The sequence below is a fragment of the Trachemys scripta genome, chromosome 3, assembly GCF_013100865.1.
Source record: "Trachemys scripta elegans isolate TJP31775 chromosome 3, CAS_Tse_1.0, whole genome shotgun sequence".
Taxonomy (NCBI): Eukaryota; Metazoa; Chordata; order Testudines; family Emydidae; genus Trachemys; species Trachemys scripta.
The window spans coordinates 26,248,486-26,264,493 of NC_048300.1; the positions used below are offsets into that span (position 1 = coordinate 26,248,486).

The following is a 16,008-nucleotide window of genomic DNA, read 5'->3' on the forward strand; positions in this document are numbered from 1 at the left end:
AAGCTAAGATAAAGGAAGGTGTCTTTGTTGGTCCTCAGATTCGTGAACTTCTTCGAGATGATGCATTTGACCATGCACTGCGTGGCAAGGAAAAGACGGCATGGAAAGCCTTCCACTTAGTGGCAATAAATTTTCTCGGAAACAACAAGGCAGACAACTACAGGTTGTTGGAGGAAAACCTCCTCAAGGCATACAAAAACCTTGGTTGCAACATGTCACTAAAGATACATTTTTTGCACTCTCATCTAGATTTTTTTCCACCCAACTGCAGAGCAGTGAGCGACGAGCACGGCGAGCGATTTCACCAGGACATTGCAACAATGGAGAAATGCTATCAGGGCAAATGGAGCCCATCAATGATTGCAGATTATTGCTGGACAGTGACATGAGATACTCCATTTAATGAATACAAGAGACAAGCCAAGAAGCACAGAGTAGACACTAAATAGGACTAAACTATGTACATAATAGTTTTTTGCCTTTTGTTTCATAATAAATTTTATTTATAACCCTTTTGCTGATTTTTAAAGTGTTACATAAACAGGACAGGTAAAATATTATCATGTAAAGCAACCATAAACACATGAAAAGACCTAGGTTTACAATTTATGATTAAAACTCTACTATCTACACAATATACATAGACATAAAATGTAAAAACATAACTATCTTAGAAACAGTAGCCAATCAGTTATTTTAATTGTCATATTTGAATTCAGCACATCAAAATACATAATAAATAGCACATTTTATCTCTGAAGCAGACGACCTCTCAAAAATTGTAGACCAGTGTTATGGGATATTGGAAAAGGCTAAAAAAAGAACGGGACTTCCTCAACCCTTTGGTTTTAACCAAGTACATCAAAGGAATTCTGGAAGATTTTTTTACCAAACCTTAGCAGGAGGCAACTCAGGAGAGAAATTTCCTGGTTAAAGTGAAATAGTGAAACTACTTTAAAGGAGGGAAACAGATCAGATAGATAGATCATGGAAGATTAGGGTTGGAAAAGACCTCAGGAGGTCATCTAGTCCAACCCCCTCTCAAAGCAGGACCAACCCCAACTAAATTATCCCAGCCAGGGCTTTGTCAAGCCGGGCGTTAAAAACCTCTAAGGATGGAGATTCCACCACCTCCCTAAGTAACACGTTCCAGTACTTCACCACCTGCTAGTGAAATAGTTTTTCCTAATATCCAACCTAGACTTCCCCCACTGCAACTTTAGACCATTGCTTCTTGGTCTGTCATCACTGAGAAGAGCCTAGCTCCATCCTCTTTGGAACCCCCCTTCAGGTAGTTGAAGGCTGCTATCAAATCCCACCTCACTATTCTCTTCTGCAGACTAAATAAGCCCAGTTCCCTCAGCCTTTCCTCATAAGTCATGTGCCCCAACCCCCTCCAATTTGTTCACATCCTTTTTGCATTGGGGGGCCCAAAACTCCAGATGTGACCTCACCAATGCCAAGTAGAGGGGAATAATCACTTCCCTCAGTCTCCTGGCAATGCTCTCATTAATGCAGCCCAATATGCTATTAGCCTTCTTGGCAACAAGGACACACAGTAGACTCATATCCAGCTTCTCGTCCACTGTAATCCTCAGGTCCTTTTCTGCAGAACTGCTGCTTAGCCAGATGGTCCCCAGTCTGTAGCAGTGCACGGGATTCTTCTGTCCTAAGAGCAGGACTCTGCACTTCTCTCCTTGTCGAACCTCAGATTTCTTTTGGCTCAATCCTCCAATTTGTCTAGTTCACTCTGGACCCTATCCCCACCCTCCAGCGTATCTATCTCTCCCCCCAGCTTAGTGTCATCCACGAACTTGCTGAGGGTGCAATTCATCCCATCATCCAGATCATTAATGAAGATGTTGAACAAAACTGGCCCCAGAATCAACCCCCTGGGGTATTCTGCTTCATACCGGCTGCCAACTACACATCGAGCCATTGATCACTATCAGTCGAGCCCGATGATCTAGCCAGCTTTCTATCCACCTTATAGTTCATTCATCCAATCCACACTTCTTTAACTTGCTCGCAAGAATACTGTGGGAGACTGTATCAAAAGCTTTGCTAAAATCAAGGTATATCACATTCACCACTTTCCCTATATCCACAGAGCCAGTTATCTCATCATAGAAGGCAATCAGGTTGATCAGGCATGACTTGCCCTGTGAGAATCCTACAGACTGTTCCTGGTCACCTTCTTCTCCTCCAAGTGCTTCAAAATGGATTCCTTGAGGACATGCTCCATGACTTTTCTAGGGACAGAGGTGAGGCTGGCCGGTCTGTAGCTCCCCGGATTCTCTTTCTTCCCTTTTTTAAAGTTGGGAACTATATTTGCCTTTTTCCAATCATCCGGGACTCCCCCAGTGTCCAAGAGTTTTCAAAGATAATGGCCAATAATGGCTAATGGCTCTGCAATCACATCAGTCAACTCTCTCAGGGGCATCCGGCCCCATGGACTTGTGCATGGCCAGCTTTTCTAAGTAGTCCTTAATCTGTTCTTTCACCACTGAGAGCTGCGCACCTCCTACCCATACTGTGCGGCCCAGTGAAACAGTCTGGGAGCTGACCTTGTCCGTGAAGACCGCGGCAAAATAAGCATTGAGGAGAGGCTGAGGGAACTGGACTTATTTAGTCTGCAGAGGAGAAGAGTGAGGGGAGATTTGATAGCAGCCTTCAACTACCTGAAGTGGGGATCCAAAGAGGATGTAGCTCAGCTGTTCTCAGTGGTGGCAGATGACAGAACAAGGAGAAATGCAGTGGGGGTGGTCTAGGTTGGATATTAGGAAAAACTATTTAATTAGGAGGGTGGTGAAGCACTGGAATGAGTTACTTAGGGAAGTGGTGGAATCTCCATTCTTAGAAGTTTTTAAGGCCCGGCAGGGATGACCTCCTGAGGTCTCTTCCAACCCTAATCTTCTATGATTCTATGACTTCAGCTTTTTCCACATCATCTGTCACTAGGCTGCCTCCCCGATTCAGTTGCCTTTCCTTGACCACCTTCTTGTTGCTAACATACCTGTAGCAAACCTTTTTGTTACCCTTCACATCCCTTGCTGGCTGCAACTCCAATTGTGCTTTAGCCTTCCTGATTACATCCCTCCATGCTCAAGCAATATTTTTATACTCCCTAGTCATCTGTCCAAGTTTCCACTTCTCGTAAGCTTCCTTTCTGTGTTTAAGTTCACCAAAGATTTCACTGTTAAGTCAAGCTGGTCTCCTTCCATATTTGCTATTCTTTCTGCACATTGGGATGGTTTGTTCCTGCGCCCTCAATAAGGCTTCTTTAAAATACAGCCAGCTCTCCTGGACTCCTTTCCCCCTCATATTAGCCTCCCAGGGGATCCTGCCCATCAGTTCCCTGAGGAAGTCAAAGTCTGCTTTTCTGACCAGGGTCTGTATTCAGCTGTTCTCCTTTCTTCCTTTTGTCAGGATCCTGAACTCGACCACCTCATGGTCACTGCTGCCCAGGTTGCCACGCACTTCAACTTCCCCTACCAATTCTTCCCTGTTTGTGAGCAGCAGTCAAAAGGGCACGGCACCTAGTTGGTTCCTTCAGCACTTGCACCAGTGAGTTGTCCCCAACACTCTCCAAAAACTTCCTGGATTGTCTGTGCGCTGCTGTATTGCTCTCCCAGAAGATGTCAAGGTGATTGAAGTCCCCCATGAGAACCAGGGCCTGTGATCTGAAAATTCTGTCTGAAGAAAGCCTCGTCTACCTCATCCTCCTGGTCTGGTGGTCTATAGCAGAAGCCCATCACGGTACCACCCTTGTTGCTTTTGTCTCTAAACTTAACCCAAAGACTCTCAACAGACTTTTCTCCAGTTTCATACTGGAGCTCTGAGCAATCATACTGCTCTCTTACATATTGTGCAACCCTTTCACCTTTTCTCCCCGGCCTCTCCTTCCTGAACAGTTTATATCCATCCATGACAGTACTCCAGTCATGTGAGTTACCCCACCAAGTCTCTGTTATTCCAATCACATCATAGCTCCTTGACTGTGCCAGGACTTCCAATTCTTCCTGTTTGTTTCCCAGGTTTCTTGCATTCGAGTACAGGCACCTTCTCCAGGATGAATCTATGATCTGGCAGAAGAGGCGACTCTAGGACCCTAATGTGTTGCACAAATTGTTTGGGCTTCTTCCATTATGGTCAACAGCTGATCGCAAAAAAACTGATGTAGTCTGCTCTACAGACACAGTGAAGCTCTGCATATAAACAGGTACCATGAAAGAGGACTGAGCATCTCAGTTGCAGCGAAGAGCAGGTGATATTTCAAAAGTGATTTTTTTTTTTTAAGTCTCTCTTGTTTTTTCTCCATTATAAAGAAAACCAGCTACAGCAATAACTAAAACAGAGAGAACACCTCTGTCAGAACCATCAGCTGCTTTCTGAAGTGAGGCAAGAAGAAAACTGCACAGCCTACTTGTAGAAAGTAGAAAAAGACAGTGTGCCAAGAGTGTAAATTGCTTCATTCTGATCTGTGGCTTCTTGTCTGGTTGAAAGAGGACAGGACATACCCCAGTTGTCTCTATTAGTGACACACACTCTTGCCACAGAAGATACATATTATGACTGGACTGATATAGAAAAGTCTTTATACATGCTACTTGATATTCTACGATTTATTTGTAACACAGCTGTTAAGAGACAAGAAAAGTTACACATTGAGATAAAGATTTCAAATTAAATACCTGCACCAATCATAGTGATTGGAGATTCGATATATATCCATTCATCAGTATATATACCAGAGTGAACAAAGATAAGTCCATCAAAATGAGCTTCCTGAACCCCACCGAGGGCATCTTCAATGGTGTCATAGTACTAAAAAACAAAAACAAAATACAAACATGAGTTTAGCAAAAAAATAACGATGAGAAAGGTATGCAAATATTCACATGAAGTGATTTAGAAACATACCAACATATTTTCTCTTCCTTTATATCTTGCAGGGTTACTGTAGAAGTGTTCAGCAAAGCCTGGCTTTACATGTGCTCCTTTGTACTGAAATAGAGAAAATATTTCAAGATAAACCTATAACTAAGCAAGCTTGTTGTGTATGTACATATACACATTTATATGTATATATAAACATTTTAGAAAGTAAATCAGCAAAAGGGTATAGTTGTAATAGTTTGATAGGTTCCTTAACATAATTTATATTTTGAAAATGTGTTCATTATACATCTGGACTCCATGAGTTGCAATTTCCACCCAGTATGGATACAAAAATTTGCATCCCTTAGCTACATTTTAAAGTGTTAATTAGGACTAAGGAAGAAGTTGTAAAGTTAATACTGATATCAACCATTAAGCAAGCAGTAAACGATTCAGAATTTTTAAGATGAGAAAGGACCATCATGACCATCTTATCTGACTTCCTGCACAGGGCATAGAATTTTAAGTCATTCCTGCATCAAACTCATAACTTCTGATTGAGCTGGAGTATATCTTTTACAAAACATTAAATCTTGATTTAAAGACTTCAAGTGATGGAGAATCCATAGGTAAGTTGTTTCAATAGTTAATCTCCCTCTCTGTGAAAAATGTGTACCTTATTTTAGGTCTGAATTTGTCTAGGTTCAGTTTCAAGCCACTGGATGTTATTACTTTGTTTGCTAGATTCAAAAGCCTTCTGATATCAGAAATATTTTTCCCCATGCAGGTACTTGCACATTGCGATCAAGTGACTTCTTACTAACCTTCCCTAGGATAAACAAAAGATACCGAGCTTCTTTAGTCTCTCAACGTACGGCACATTTTTCCAGACCTCAGATTATTCTCGTAACTCTTTTTCAAGCCCTTTCCAATTTTTCAACATCCTTTTTAAATTGTGGACACCAGAACCGGACACAGTATTTCAGTAATGATCTGACCAGTCCTGTACACAATGGCAATATCACCACCTCACTTTTACATGGTATTCCTCTACTTAAACATCCAAGGATTGCATAAAAATAAAGGTATAAAAAACACACATGATCCTTTCTTTTAAAAAGCGCTTGATTGAGTAAGGCAAAAGTCAGAAAAAGGGAGCAGAATTCTCATCTTATCAAAATTTGGTTAGACCATGGTAGCTTTTCCCACACTCCATTTTCATTTTGTGGCCACATGCCACATTACCAAAATGGGGTGGAGATTTTATTTTAACAAATCTTTCAACTTTCTTGCAACTTTGCACCTGATTTTTCTGGGCTAACCATTAGCCCCATACTTATAGCCAAACCAAGCGCCCTTATTCAACAAGCTTAGAATGTGAATACTATTATAAATATTAATAAACTGAACTCAATGTCTTACTTTGTTACTCGTTTACACACATTTTGGAAAGCATGGTGCCCACCCATTCTTATATTTTGGATTAGAATTCCCATCATTGGCCTTAAAAGATGATTTGCTGCTAAACTCCTGGCAAATAACCTGGAATGTCCTATCGTTTAAGACCAAATGCTAGTCAATGTATTCTGAGTTTACTAAGAAAAGTGCACTAAATATTAATGAGTCAGTTCCATTATGACAACAAGAATACATAGCCAAGGGCTATGACAAAGCTCCATAGAGTCAATGATGAACACGCTAATAAGAACCTCAATTCACGCCCAGAAACATTGAGCTGGCATGCTCACCAGATGCTCCATCACAGGAAGTCAAATTTCTGCAAAGAGTGGTCCAAGATAAGTTACTCAGATACAGGCACCTTTTTCAGACAGGTACAATGATTTTTTAAATCATGATTTATTATAATATTGCACCATCAAAGCTTGACGGAATATGGTGTTTTAAAAGGTGACTAGCAAATGTAAAATTCCCTCAATATTTCAGTAACTTTGCCCGTGTGTTGACTGCCCAGCATAAACAAGCTAAGAGGAACAAGACAAAAAAGGGACTCCCCCCGCAACCTCCAAAAACAACACCACCACATAACTTTTTTCTTTCTTTCAGATTTTAAGAAAAACAACATGTTTTAAGAAAAACAGTCTCTCTCTGTCTGGCTGTTGAGGGAATCCTGCACATATTGGCTTATGCATCCGAAGAAGTGGGCTGTAGTCCACGAAAGCTTATGCTCTAATAAATTTGTTAGTCTCTAAGGTGCCACAAGTACTCCTGTTGTTCTTTTTGTGGATACAGACTAACACGGTTGCTACTCTGAAACCTGTCATATTGGCTTACTTACTGAAATCTGGTACTTCATCTATGCAAATTGTCTTTAAATTACAATATAGAATCTTTCTGGGGATGTGAAAAAACAACATTCATACCAGCTGCTGAAAGCTTTCTTTCCAGGGATTTGGGTGTTCATATTCTTCTGGATTAATCTGATAGAATTTACCAGGTTCTGGATGCATCATTGGACGTGTATATTCAAATACTTCCATATACAGTCGTTTCCTAAACAAAAGTGTTTTCACAAAAAACAATCAGAACAGAAAATTAAGAATGTATTTAAATGGTACAAAGTTATAAGTCAGGTGTATCACAATTACAACAATTGTATTTAAAACCTTAAGGAAGGAATTTTCAAAAGCATTCATTGTTTACTCTACTCCCACTGAAGTCAATGGTAAAACGCCACAGATTTCAGAGTTTGGCCAATATTGAGTATTTTCAAAGATCTAAACCCAAAGTTCTAAAACCAAAAATGGTGCTTATAAAATTAATGAGTAAAAGTGGCTTTAAGTTAAAACAATTCTAGTTGCTGAAGACGGAAGAGAAGAGACACTGCTGCATTTTGTAACATGCATTTGGTGCACATTTAAAGGCTCAAGTCAGCAAAGGACTTAGGTACATGCTTAATATTAAGCACATTACATGCTTTTCTAAATAGAGAGATTTAAGGATGTGTTTACGTGCTCTGCTGAATCAGAGCTGAAGTGTGTGCTAACATAAGGACAGAAAGGTTATGCTGCTCTGTCCTTTCTTAAAATTTTGCTATTCTTATTGATGTTCACCACCACACCCCAAAAACAGCTGCCAAATATCCTAGTGCAAGAGTACACGATGCGCTGCATTTGGTAGTGCAAAGAGAAAGTTACTCACCTTGTGCAGTAACATAGGTTCTTCGAGAGGGGTGTCCCTGGGGGTGCTCCACTTTAGGTGCTTGTGCGCCCCTGTGCTTGTAATCGGAGACTTGTGGTAGCAGTGCCTGGTTTGGTTGCACATGCGTCATCCCCGTCTTGCGCTGCTTTAAGCGGTGATCTGGCGCTGTGCGACCAGCCCGCCCTCTGTTCCTTCTCTACTGCAGAGCATTTAGTGTGCAACTCCAAAGTAGAGGGGAGGACGGAGGGTAGTGGAGCACCCACAGGGACACACATCTCAAAGAACCTATGTTACTGCACAAGGTGAGTAACTCTCTCTTCTTCTTCCAGTGCTGTCCCTGTGGGTGCACCACTTTAGATGACTTCAGAGCAGTGCCCTCCAGTGGAAGGAAGGGGCTTTGGAGTTGAAGTCATGGCAGATGACAGTACATTGAGTCCAAACATTGTATTAGATGTTATATGTTGTTCTAATGCATAATGTTGCATAAATCTATGGGCTGATGCCCAGGTTGAAGCTTTACAGATGTCAGTAACGGGAACATTGTTTAGAAAAGCTATCGAGGTTGATATTTCCCTGGTAGAGTATGTGCAATCCCAGTAGGGGGTTGCAGGTTATATTGACAGTAACAGTTTGATGCAGCCAGAAATCCAGTTGGAGAGCCGCTGTTTAGATATGGTGTCTCCTTTTAATCATACAGTGATTGAGACAAACAGACCTTGTTATGTATCAGAGGGGTAGCCATGTTAGTCTGAATCTGTAAAAAGCAACAGAGGGTCCTGTGGCACCTTTGAGACTAACAGAAGTAACAGACCTTGTTATGTTTATGTAAAAGGCAAGGCTATCTCCAAGCCACCCCAAGCTCCGAGAGCGCAACTGCCCAAGCAAAAAAAAAAAAAAAAAGAAGAATGGCCGGAATGCTGCCCCTGGAATTGTGCCGCTCCAAGCACGTGCTTGCTTTGCTGGTGCCTAGGGCCGATCCTGGTAAAAGGCCAGGGTCCTGCATAAATCAAAGGTATGGAGGAGTATGGCTTCCCATCTGTCCGTATGTGGTTTTGGGTAGAATGTTCGCAGGTGAATGGGTTGGTTGAGGTGAAATGATGACGTTAGATAGGAACTTAGGATGCGGCTTGAGGGTAATTCTATCTTTGGAGAACACTGTGTAGGGTGGATCAGTCACAAGGGCCCCAAGTATTACTATCTGCCTTCTGGAAGTAATGGCAACAAGGAAGACCACCTTCATTGAAAAGTGAAGGAGAGAACACATAGCTAATGGCTTGAAGGGGTGTCTGGTGATTCCCCAGAGAACTAAATTGAGGTCCAATGGTAGGGTAGATGTTGTTGAGGCCCCTGAGAAAGCACTTGGTGATGGGATGTGCAAAAATGGATATGCCATCCATTTTGTGGTGGAATGCTGTGATGGTGGAGAGGTGTACCTTGATTGAACTCACTCAAAGTCCTGATTCCTTGAGTTGAAGTAAATAGTCCAGAATCATAGGTAAGTGAGAAGAGATCAATATGATCTGCCTCTTTTGATGAATTTGTGTAGACATGCGTGACAGATAGTTGCTCTGCGACTATTCAGTAAAAGGTTCTGCACTTCTTTGGAGCAGGTCATCTCTGAGTGTCTGTTGCGGGGGACAGTTTGTCAATTTGACTGTGCTTGATTGTTTGAAAAGTGTGAATTGGGAGTGCTTTCTTCCAGGTGGGCCTTGAGTGGGCCTGACTGTTATAAAAAGGCAGTCAGCTATGAACAAGCTGAGCGGCAAACAGCGGAGAGGCTAACAGAGGGAGTTTGACTGAAAGTTCGCCCGGGGAGAGCCCACTGAGGTGTTCAACTTGCAGGCTCCTCTGAGTAGTTGCTGTAACAGCTGAGAAAACTCTTAGAAGAAAGGTGATATGGATGATGGTGAGCGATCAGCTGTTGTGACCTGCACAGGATGTGCCATGTTTGTCTTTCTTCCACAGGACAGAAGCGACTTTGTTTGTACAAAGTGCAAGGTGATCTCCATATTGGAAGAGAAGGTTCAAGATCTGGAGAAACAAGTATCAACCCTGCATTGCATAAGAGAAAATGAAGACTTCCAGGACAGACACCAGGATATGCTTCTACGGGCACAACATTCTGAAGAATCAGAGCAAGCTGTGCTGTGGGGACAGAAGGAGGTGAAGAAAATTGACAGCATGTGACCTCCAGAAGAAATAGGAGCATCCATGTACCCGCAATGCTGATACAGGTGAGCAACCGTTTTCACGTTCTCTCCACAGGAACTAATGCGGAGAGTGGACTACATGATACATCTGAGGGAAGGGAGCAGAAGGAGACTCCACCAAATGGAAGGCATGAGATGCACTGTCTTAGGGATGGGGGTTCCACGATCACCACTCCCAAGAGAAGGAGGCGGATGGTGGTGGTTGGGGACTCCCTCCTCAGGGAGACTGAGTCATCTATCTGCCATCCTGACCAGGAAAACCGAGAAGTGTGCTGCTTGCCAGGAGCTAAGATTCATGATGTGACAGAGAGACTGCCGAGACTCATCAAGCCCTCGGATCGCTACCGCTTCCTGCTTCTCCACGTGGGCATCAATGATATTGCCAAGAATGACTTTGAACGGATCACTGCAGACTACGTGGCTCTGGGAAGAAGGATAAGGGAGTTTGAGGCATAAGTGGTGTTCTCGTCCATCCTCCCTGTGGAAGGAAAAGGCCTGGGTAGAGACCGTCAAATCATGGAAGTCAATGAATGGCTAGGCAGGTGGTGTTGGAGAAAAGTCTTTGGATTCTTTGACTATGGGATGTGTTCCAAGAAGGAGGAATGCTAGGCAGAGATGGGCTCCACCTAACAAAGAGAGGGAAGAGTATCTTCACAAGCAGGCTGGCTAACCTAGTGAGGAGGGCTTTAAACTAGGTTCACTGGGGGAAGGAGACCAAAGACCTGAGGTAGGCGGGGAAGTGGGATACCAGGAGGAAGCACGAGCAGGAGAGCGCAAGAGGGGAGGACTCCTGCCCCATACTGAGAAAGCAGGACAATCAGTGAGTTATCTTAAGCGCCTATACACAAATTCAAGAAGCCTGGGAAACAAGCAGGGAGAACTGGAAGTCCTGGCACAGTCAAGGAATTATGATGTGATTGGAACAACAGAGACTTGGTGGAATAACTCACATGACTGGAGTACTGTCATGGATGGATATAAACTGTTCAGGAAGGACAGGCAGGGCAGAAAAGGTCAGGGAGTTGCATTGTATGTAAGAGAGCAGTATGACTGCTCAGAGCTCCGGTATGAAACTGCAGAAAAACCTGAGAGAGTCTCTGGATTAGGTTTAGAAATGTGAGCAACAAGCGTGATGTCGTGGTGGGAGTCTGCTATAAACCACCAGACCAGTGGGATGAGGTGGACGAGGCTTTCTTCCGGCAACAAACATAAGTTACTAGATCACAGTCCCTGGTTCTTATGGGAGATTTCAATCACCCTGATATCTGCTGGGAGAGCAATACAGCGGTGCACAGACAATCCAGGAAGTTTTTGGAAAGTGTAGGGGCCAATTTCCTGGTGCAAATGCTAGAGAAACCAACTAAAGGCAGAGCTCTTTTTGATCTGCTGCACACAAATAAGGAAGAATTAGTAGGGGAAGCAAAAGTGGATGGGAACCTGGGAGGCAGTGACCATGAGATGGTCAAGTTCAGGATCCTGACACAAGGAAGAAAAGAGAGCAGCAAAATATGGACCCTGGACTTCAGAAAAGCAGACTTTGACTTCCTCAGGGAACTGATGGGCAGGATCCCCTGTGAGAATAACATGAGGGGGAAAGGAGTTCAGGAGAGCTGGCTGTATTTTAAAGAATCCTTATTGAGGTTGCAGGAACAAACCATCCCGATGTGTAGAAAGAATAGTAAATATGGAAGGCGACCAACTTGGCTTAACAGTGAAGTGGAAGATTGGACAAATGACCAGGGAGGAGTATAAAAATATTGCTCAGGCATGCAGGAGTGAAATCAGGAAGGCCAAATCACACTTGGAGTTGCAGCTAGCAAGAGATGTTAAGAATAACAGGAAGGGTTTCTTCAGGTATGTTAGCAACAAGAAGAAGGTCAAGGAAAGTGTGGGCCCCTTACTGAATGAGGGAGGCAACCTAGTGACCGAGGATGTGGAAAAAGCTAATGTACTCAATGCTTTTTTTTCCTCTGTCTTCACGAACAAGGTCAGCTCCCAGACTTCTGCACTGGGCAGCACAGCATGGGGAGGAGGTGACCAGTCCTCTGTGGAGAAAGAAGTGGTTCGGGACTATTTAGAAAAGCTGGAGGAGCACAAGTACTTGGGGCCAGATGCGCTGCATCCAAGGGTGCTAAAGGAGTTGGCAGATGTGACTGCAAAGCCATTGGCGATTATCTTTGAAAACTCATGGTGATCGGGGGAGGTCTCAGATGACTAGAAAAAGGCTAATGGAGTGCACATCTTTAAAAAAGGGAAGGAGGATGATCTGGGGAACTACAGGCCAGTCAGCCTCACCTCAGTCCCTGGAAAAATCATGGAGCAGGTCCTCAAGGAATCAATTATGAAACACTTAGAGGAGAGGAAAGCGATCAGGAACAATCAGCATGGATTCACCACGGACAAGTCATGCCTGACTAACCTAACTGCCTTCTATGACGAGATAACTGGGTCTGTGGATGAGGGGAAAGCAGTGGATGTGTTATTCCTTGACTTTAGCAAACCTTTTGATACAGTCTCCCACAGTATTCTTGCTGGCAAGTTAAAGAAGTATAGGCTGGATGAACGGATTATAAGGTGGATAGAAAGCTGGCTAGATCATCGGGCTCAACGGGTAGTGATCAATGGCTCCATGTCTAGTTGGCAGTTGATATCAAGCCGAGTTTCCCACGGGTTGGTACTGGTGCTGGTTTTGTTCAATATCTTCATTAATGATCTGGAGGATGGTGTGGACTGCACCCTCAGCAAGTTTGCAGATGACACTAAACTGGGAGAAGTGGTAGATACGCTGGAGGGTAGGGATAGGATACAGAGGGACCTAGACAATTAGAGGATTGGGCCAAAAGAAATCTGATGAGGTTCAACAAGGACAAGTGCAGAGTCCTGCACTTAGGACGGAAGAATCTCATGCTACAGACTAGGGACAGAATGGCTAGGCAGCAGTTCTGCAGAGAAGGACCTAGGGGTTACAGTGGACGAGAAGCTGGATATAAGTCGATAGTGTACCTTTACTGCCAAGAAGGCTAACGGCATTTTGGGCTATATAAGTAGGGGCATTGCCAGCAGATAGAGGGATGTGATCATTCCCCTCTATTCGACATTGGTGAGGCCTCATCTGGAATACTGTGGCCAGTTTTGGGCCCCACACTACAAGGAGGATGTGGAAAAATTGGAAAGAGTCCAGCGGAGGGCAACAAAAAGGATTAGGGGGCTGGAGCATGACTTATGAGGAAAGGCTGAGGGAACTGGGATTCTTTAGTCTGCAGAAGAGAAAAATGAGGGGACATTTGATAGCTGCTTTCAACTACCTGAAAGGAGGTTCCAGAGTGGATGGATCTAGACTGTTCTCAGTGGTAGCAGATGACAGAACAAGGAGTAATGGTCTCAAGTTGCAGTGGGGGAGGTTTAGGGTTGGATATTAGGAAAAACTTTTTCAGTCGGAGGGTGGTGAAGCACTGGAATGGGTTACCTAGGGAGGTGGTGGAATCTCCTTCCTCAGAGGTTTTTACGGTCAGACTTGACAAAGCCCTGGCTGGGATGATTTAGTTGGGGATTGGTCCTGCTTTGAGCAGGGGGTTGGACTACATGACCTTCTGAGGTCCCTTCCAACCCTGATATTTTATGATTCTATAATTTCAGATCCTTGGAACCATGGAGCAAACACGCTTTGAGACGTAGTCTTTTCAGATTCAGGTGAATAGTTCGGCCTGTGTCCTGGAAAAGGAGACGGGGTAGGAGAGGAAGGGTGTGAGGTTTCCACACTAATATTTGGGGCTGGTAAGGGAACCATGTTTGACAGGGCCACGTGGGAGCCATCAGTATCACTGTGGACTAGTCCGGTTTGATCTTGTGGAGTACCCGTGCTAGTAGGGGGGGTGGGAGAAAATGCAGATAGGAGAGGAGCATCCCATTTGATAAGGAAGGCATCTCCCAAGGAGTGGAGGTCCAGTCTGGCCCTGGAGCCAAACTGTGGACATCTGGCATTGTGCATGGTAGCAAAGAGGTCTACTGTGGGGAATCTCCATTGTTTGAATATGTTGTGCAGTACCTGGATAGCCAGTTCCCACTGAGAGAAATTCCTGCTGAGTACATCTGCTGTGGTGTTTTGATGTCTGGGGAGATATGATACTATGATGCGGATGTTGTGAGTGATGCACCAATTCCAGAGCCACATGGCTTCCACACACAGGGAATGTGAGCGTCCCCCCGCCACCCCCTGCCTTGTCTGTTCATGTAAAACATGCATGCTACATTGTCTGTAAGAATTTGTATAGTTTTCTGCTTGATTATGGGTAAAAATTGGGTGCACGCGTTGTGAATGGCTTGTAATTCCAGGAGATTTATGTGTAGCAGGGCTTCGGTTGGGGACCAGCGGCCCTGGGCAAAATGAGAATTCAGATGTGCTCCCTGGCCTAGGAGTGACGTATCCATCACAATTGTCATTGTAGAGGAAGGAGGACTGAGTGTCTTTTACTGTGCTTGGCATTGTGAGGCATTTGTTTATGCTGTGCCTTCTTGGGGAGTAGTGTGTGCAGAGCCATGCCTGCAAGGTCCGCATGTGGACTCTTGTGTGCTGGACAACGAAAGTTGTTGCAGCAATGTGGCCTAATAACTGTAGACAAGTCCCGGCTTTTGTCTGAGGACTGTTTAGTATTGTGGAAGTTAGCTTTGTTAGAGGTAGGAACTGTTGCCTTGGTAGAGAAGCTGTTGCCTTAGGTGAACTGAGGTAGGCTCCAATGAATTCCAGTTCTTGTACTGGTGTGAGGGTTGATTCTTGAGCGTTTATCTGGAGACCTAATTGTGTAAAGAGAGCTACCATTTGTTCGGTGGCCTCTATTGCCGCTGCTTCATTTGGCACTTTCAGTAGCCAGTCGCCCAGATACGGAAATATGATTCTTTTCCTGCATAGGTACGCTGTGAATACTACAAGTACCTTTGAGAAGACTTGGGTAGCAGTGGACAGTCTGAAGGGTAGAATCTTGTATTGGAAGTGATCTGGTCCTAGAGCGAAGCGAAGAAACCTCCAATGTGATGGGTGAATTGTTATATGGAAGTTTGCATCCAGGAGGTCGAGGGCCGAGAACCAGTTTCCCCTTTCTAGTGCTGGAATTATGGTGGCCACTGTGACCATCTTGAAGTGTTGGTGTCTCACAAATTTGTTGAGCCATCAGAGATCAAGAATTCGTCTCCACCCTCCTGTTTTTTTGGTGAGAGGAAATAATTTGAATAGAAACCCTTCCCACTGTGTTTTGTTGGTAATGGTTCTACTGCTCTTGGATGGATGGAGGTGGGTTCCCTCTTGTCGCAGTAGGTCTTCATGAGAGGAGCCCCTGAAGAGGGAGGGAGAGGGAGGGTGGAAGTAAATGGAATGGAATATTTAACCTTGATTATCTCCAATACCCATCTGTCTGTAGTGATGGATTGCCAAACTGGGTAGTATGGAGTCAGACGAACTCCAAATGGCTGAGAGATAGAAGTAAGTTCCAGCACTGAAAGATGCGGAGGGTCTTGGACTCTCAACCAACGTCTCAAACTTGCTGTCTGGAAGAAGGTTGGTGAGACGTGGTAGATTGAGGTGGAGGCTGTCATCTCTTTGTGGGCCGCTGCTTTCGGCTTTGTGGCTCGTATTGCCTGTGTGTTTGTGAATATGGTGTGGGCCAGAAGCTCTGTGGGTTGCAATACTTTCCTTGTCATCTCTTTGTCCTAGGAGTATAGATGACCAGGAACTTCAGTGTTGCCCTCGTGTCCTTGAGCCTGTGCA

General features: G+C 44.1%; 1 protein-coding gene across 4 annotated transcripts in view; it reads right to left on the minus strand.

Annotated features, from left to right (window-relative positions):
- Positions 1-16,008, minus strand: part of FBXO11 (F-box protein 11) — a 181,418-nt gene that overhangs the window by 52,994 nt on the left and 112,416 nt on the right. For all 4 annotated transcript variants that reach the window (XM_034764327.1, XM_034764326.1, XM_034764328.1 and 1 more), the window contains exons 5-7: positions 7,263-7,392; positions 4,924-5,007; positions 4,695-4,827 (exon numbers count right to left, since the gene is read on the minus strand). In XM_034764327.1, coding sequence (XP_034620218.1) covers positions 4,695-4,827; positions 4,924-5,007; positions 7,263-7,392 — 347 coding nt within the window. The remainder of the gene's footprint in view (positions 1-4,694; positions 4,828-4,923; positions 5,008-7,262; positions 7,393-16,008) is intronic.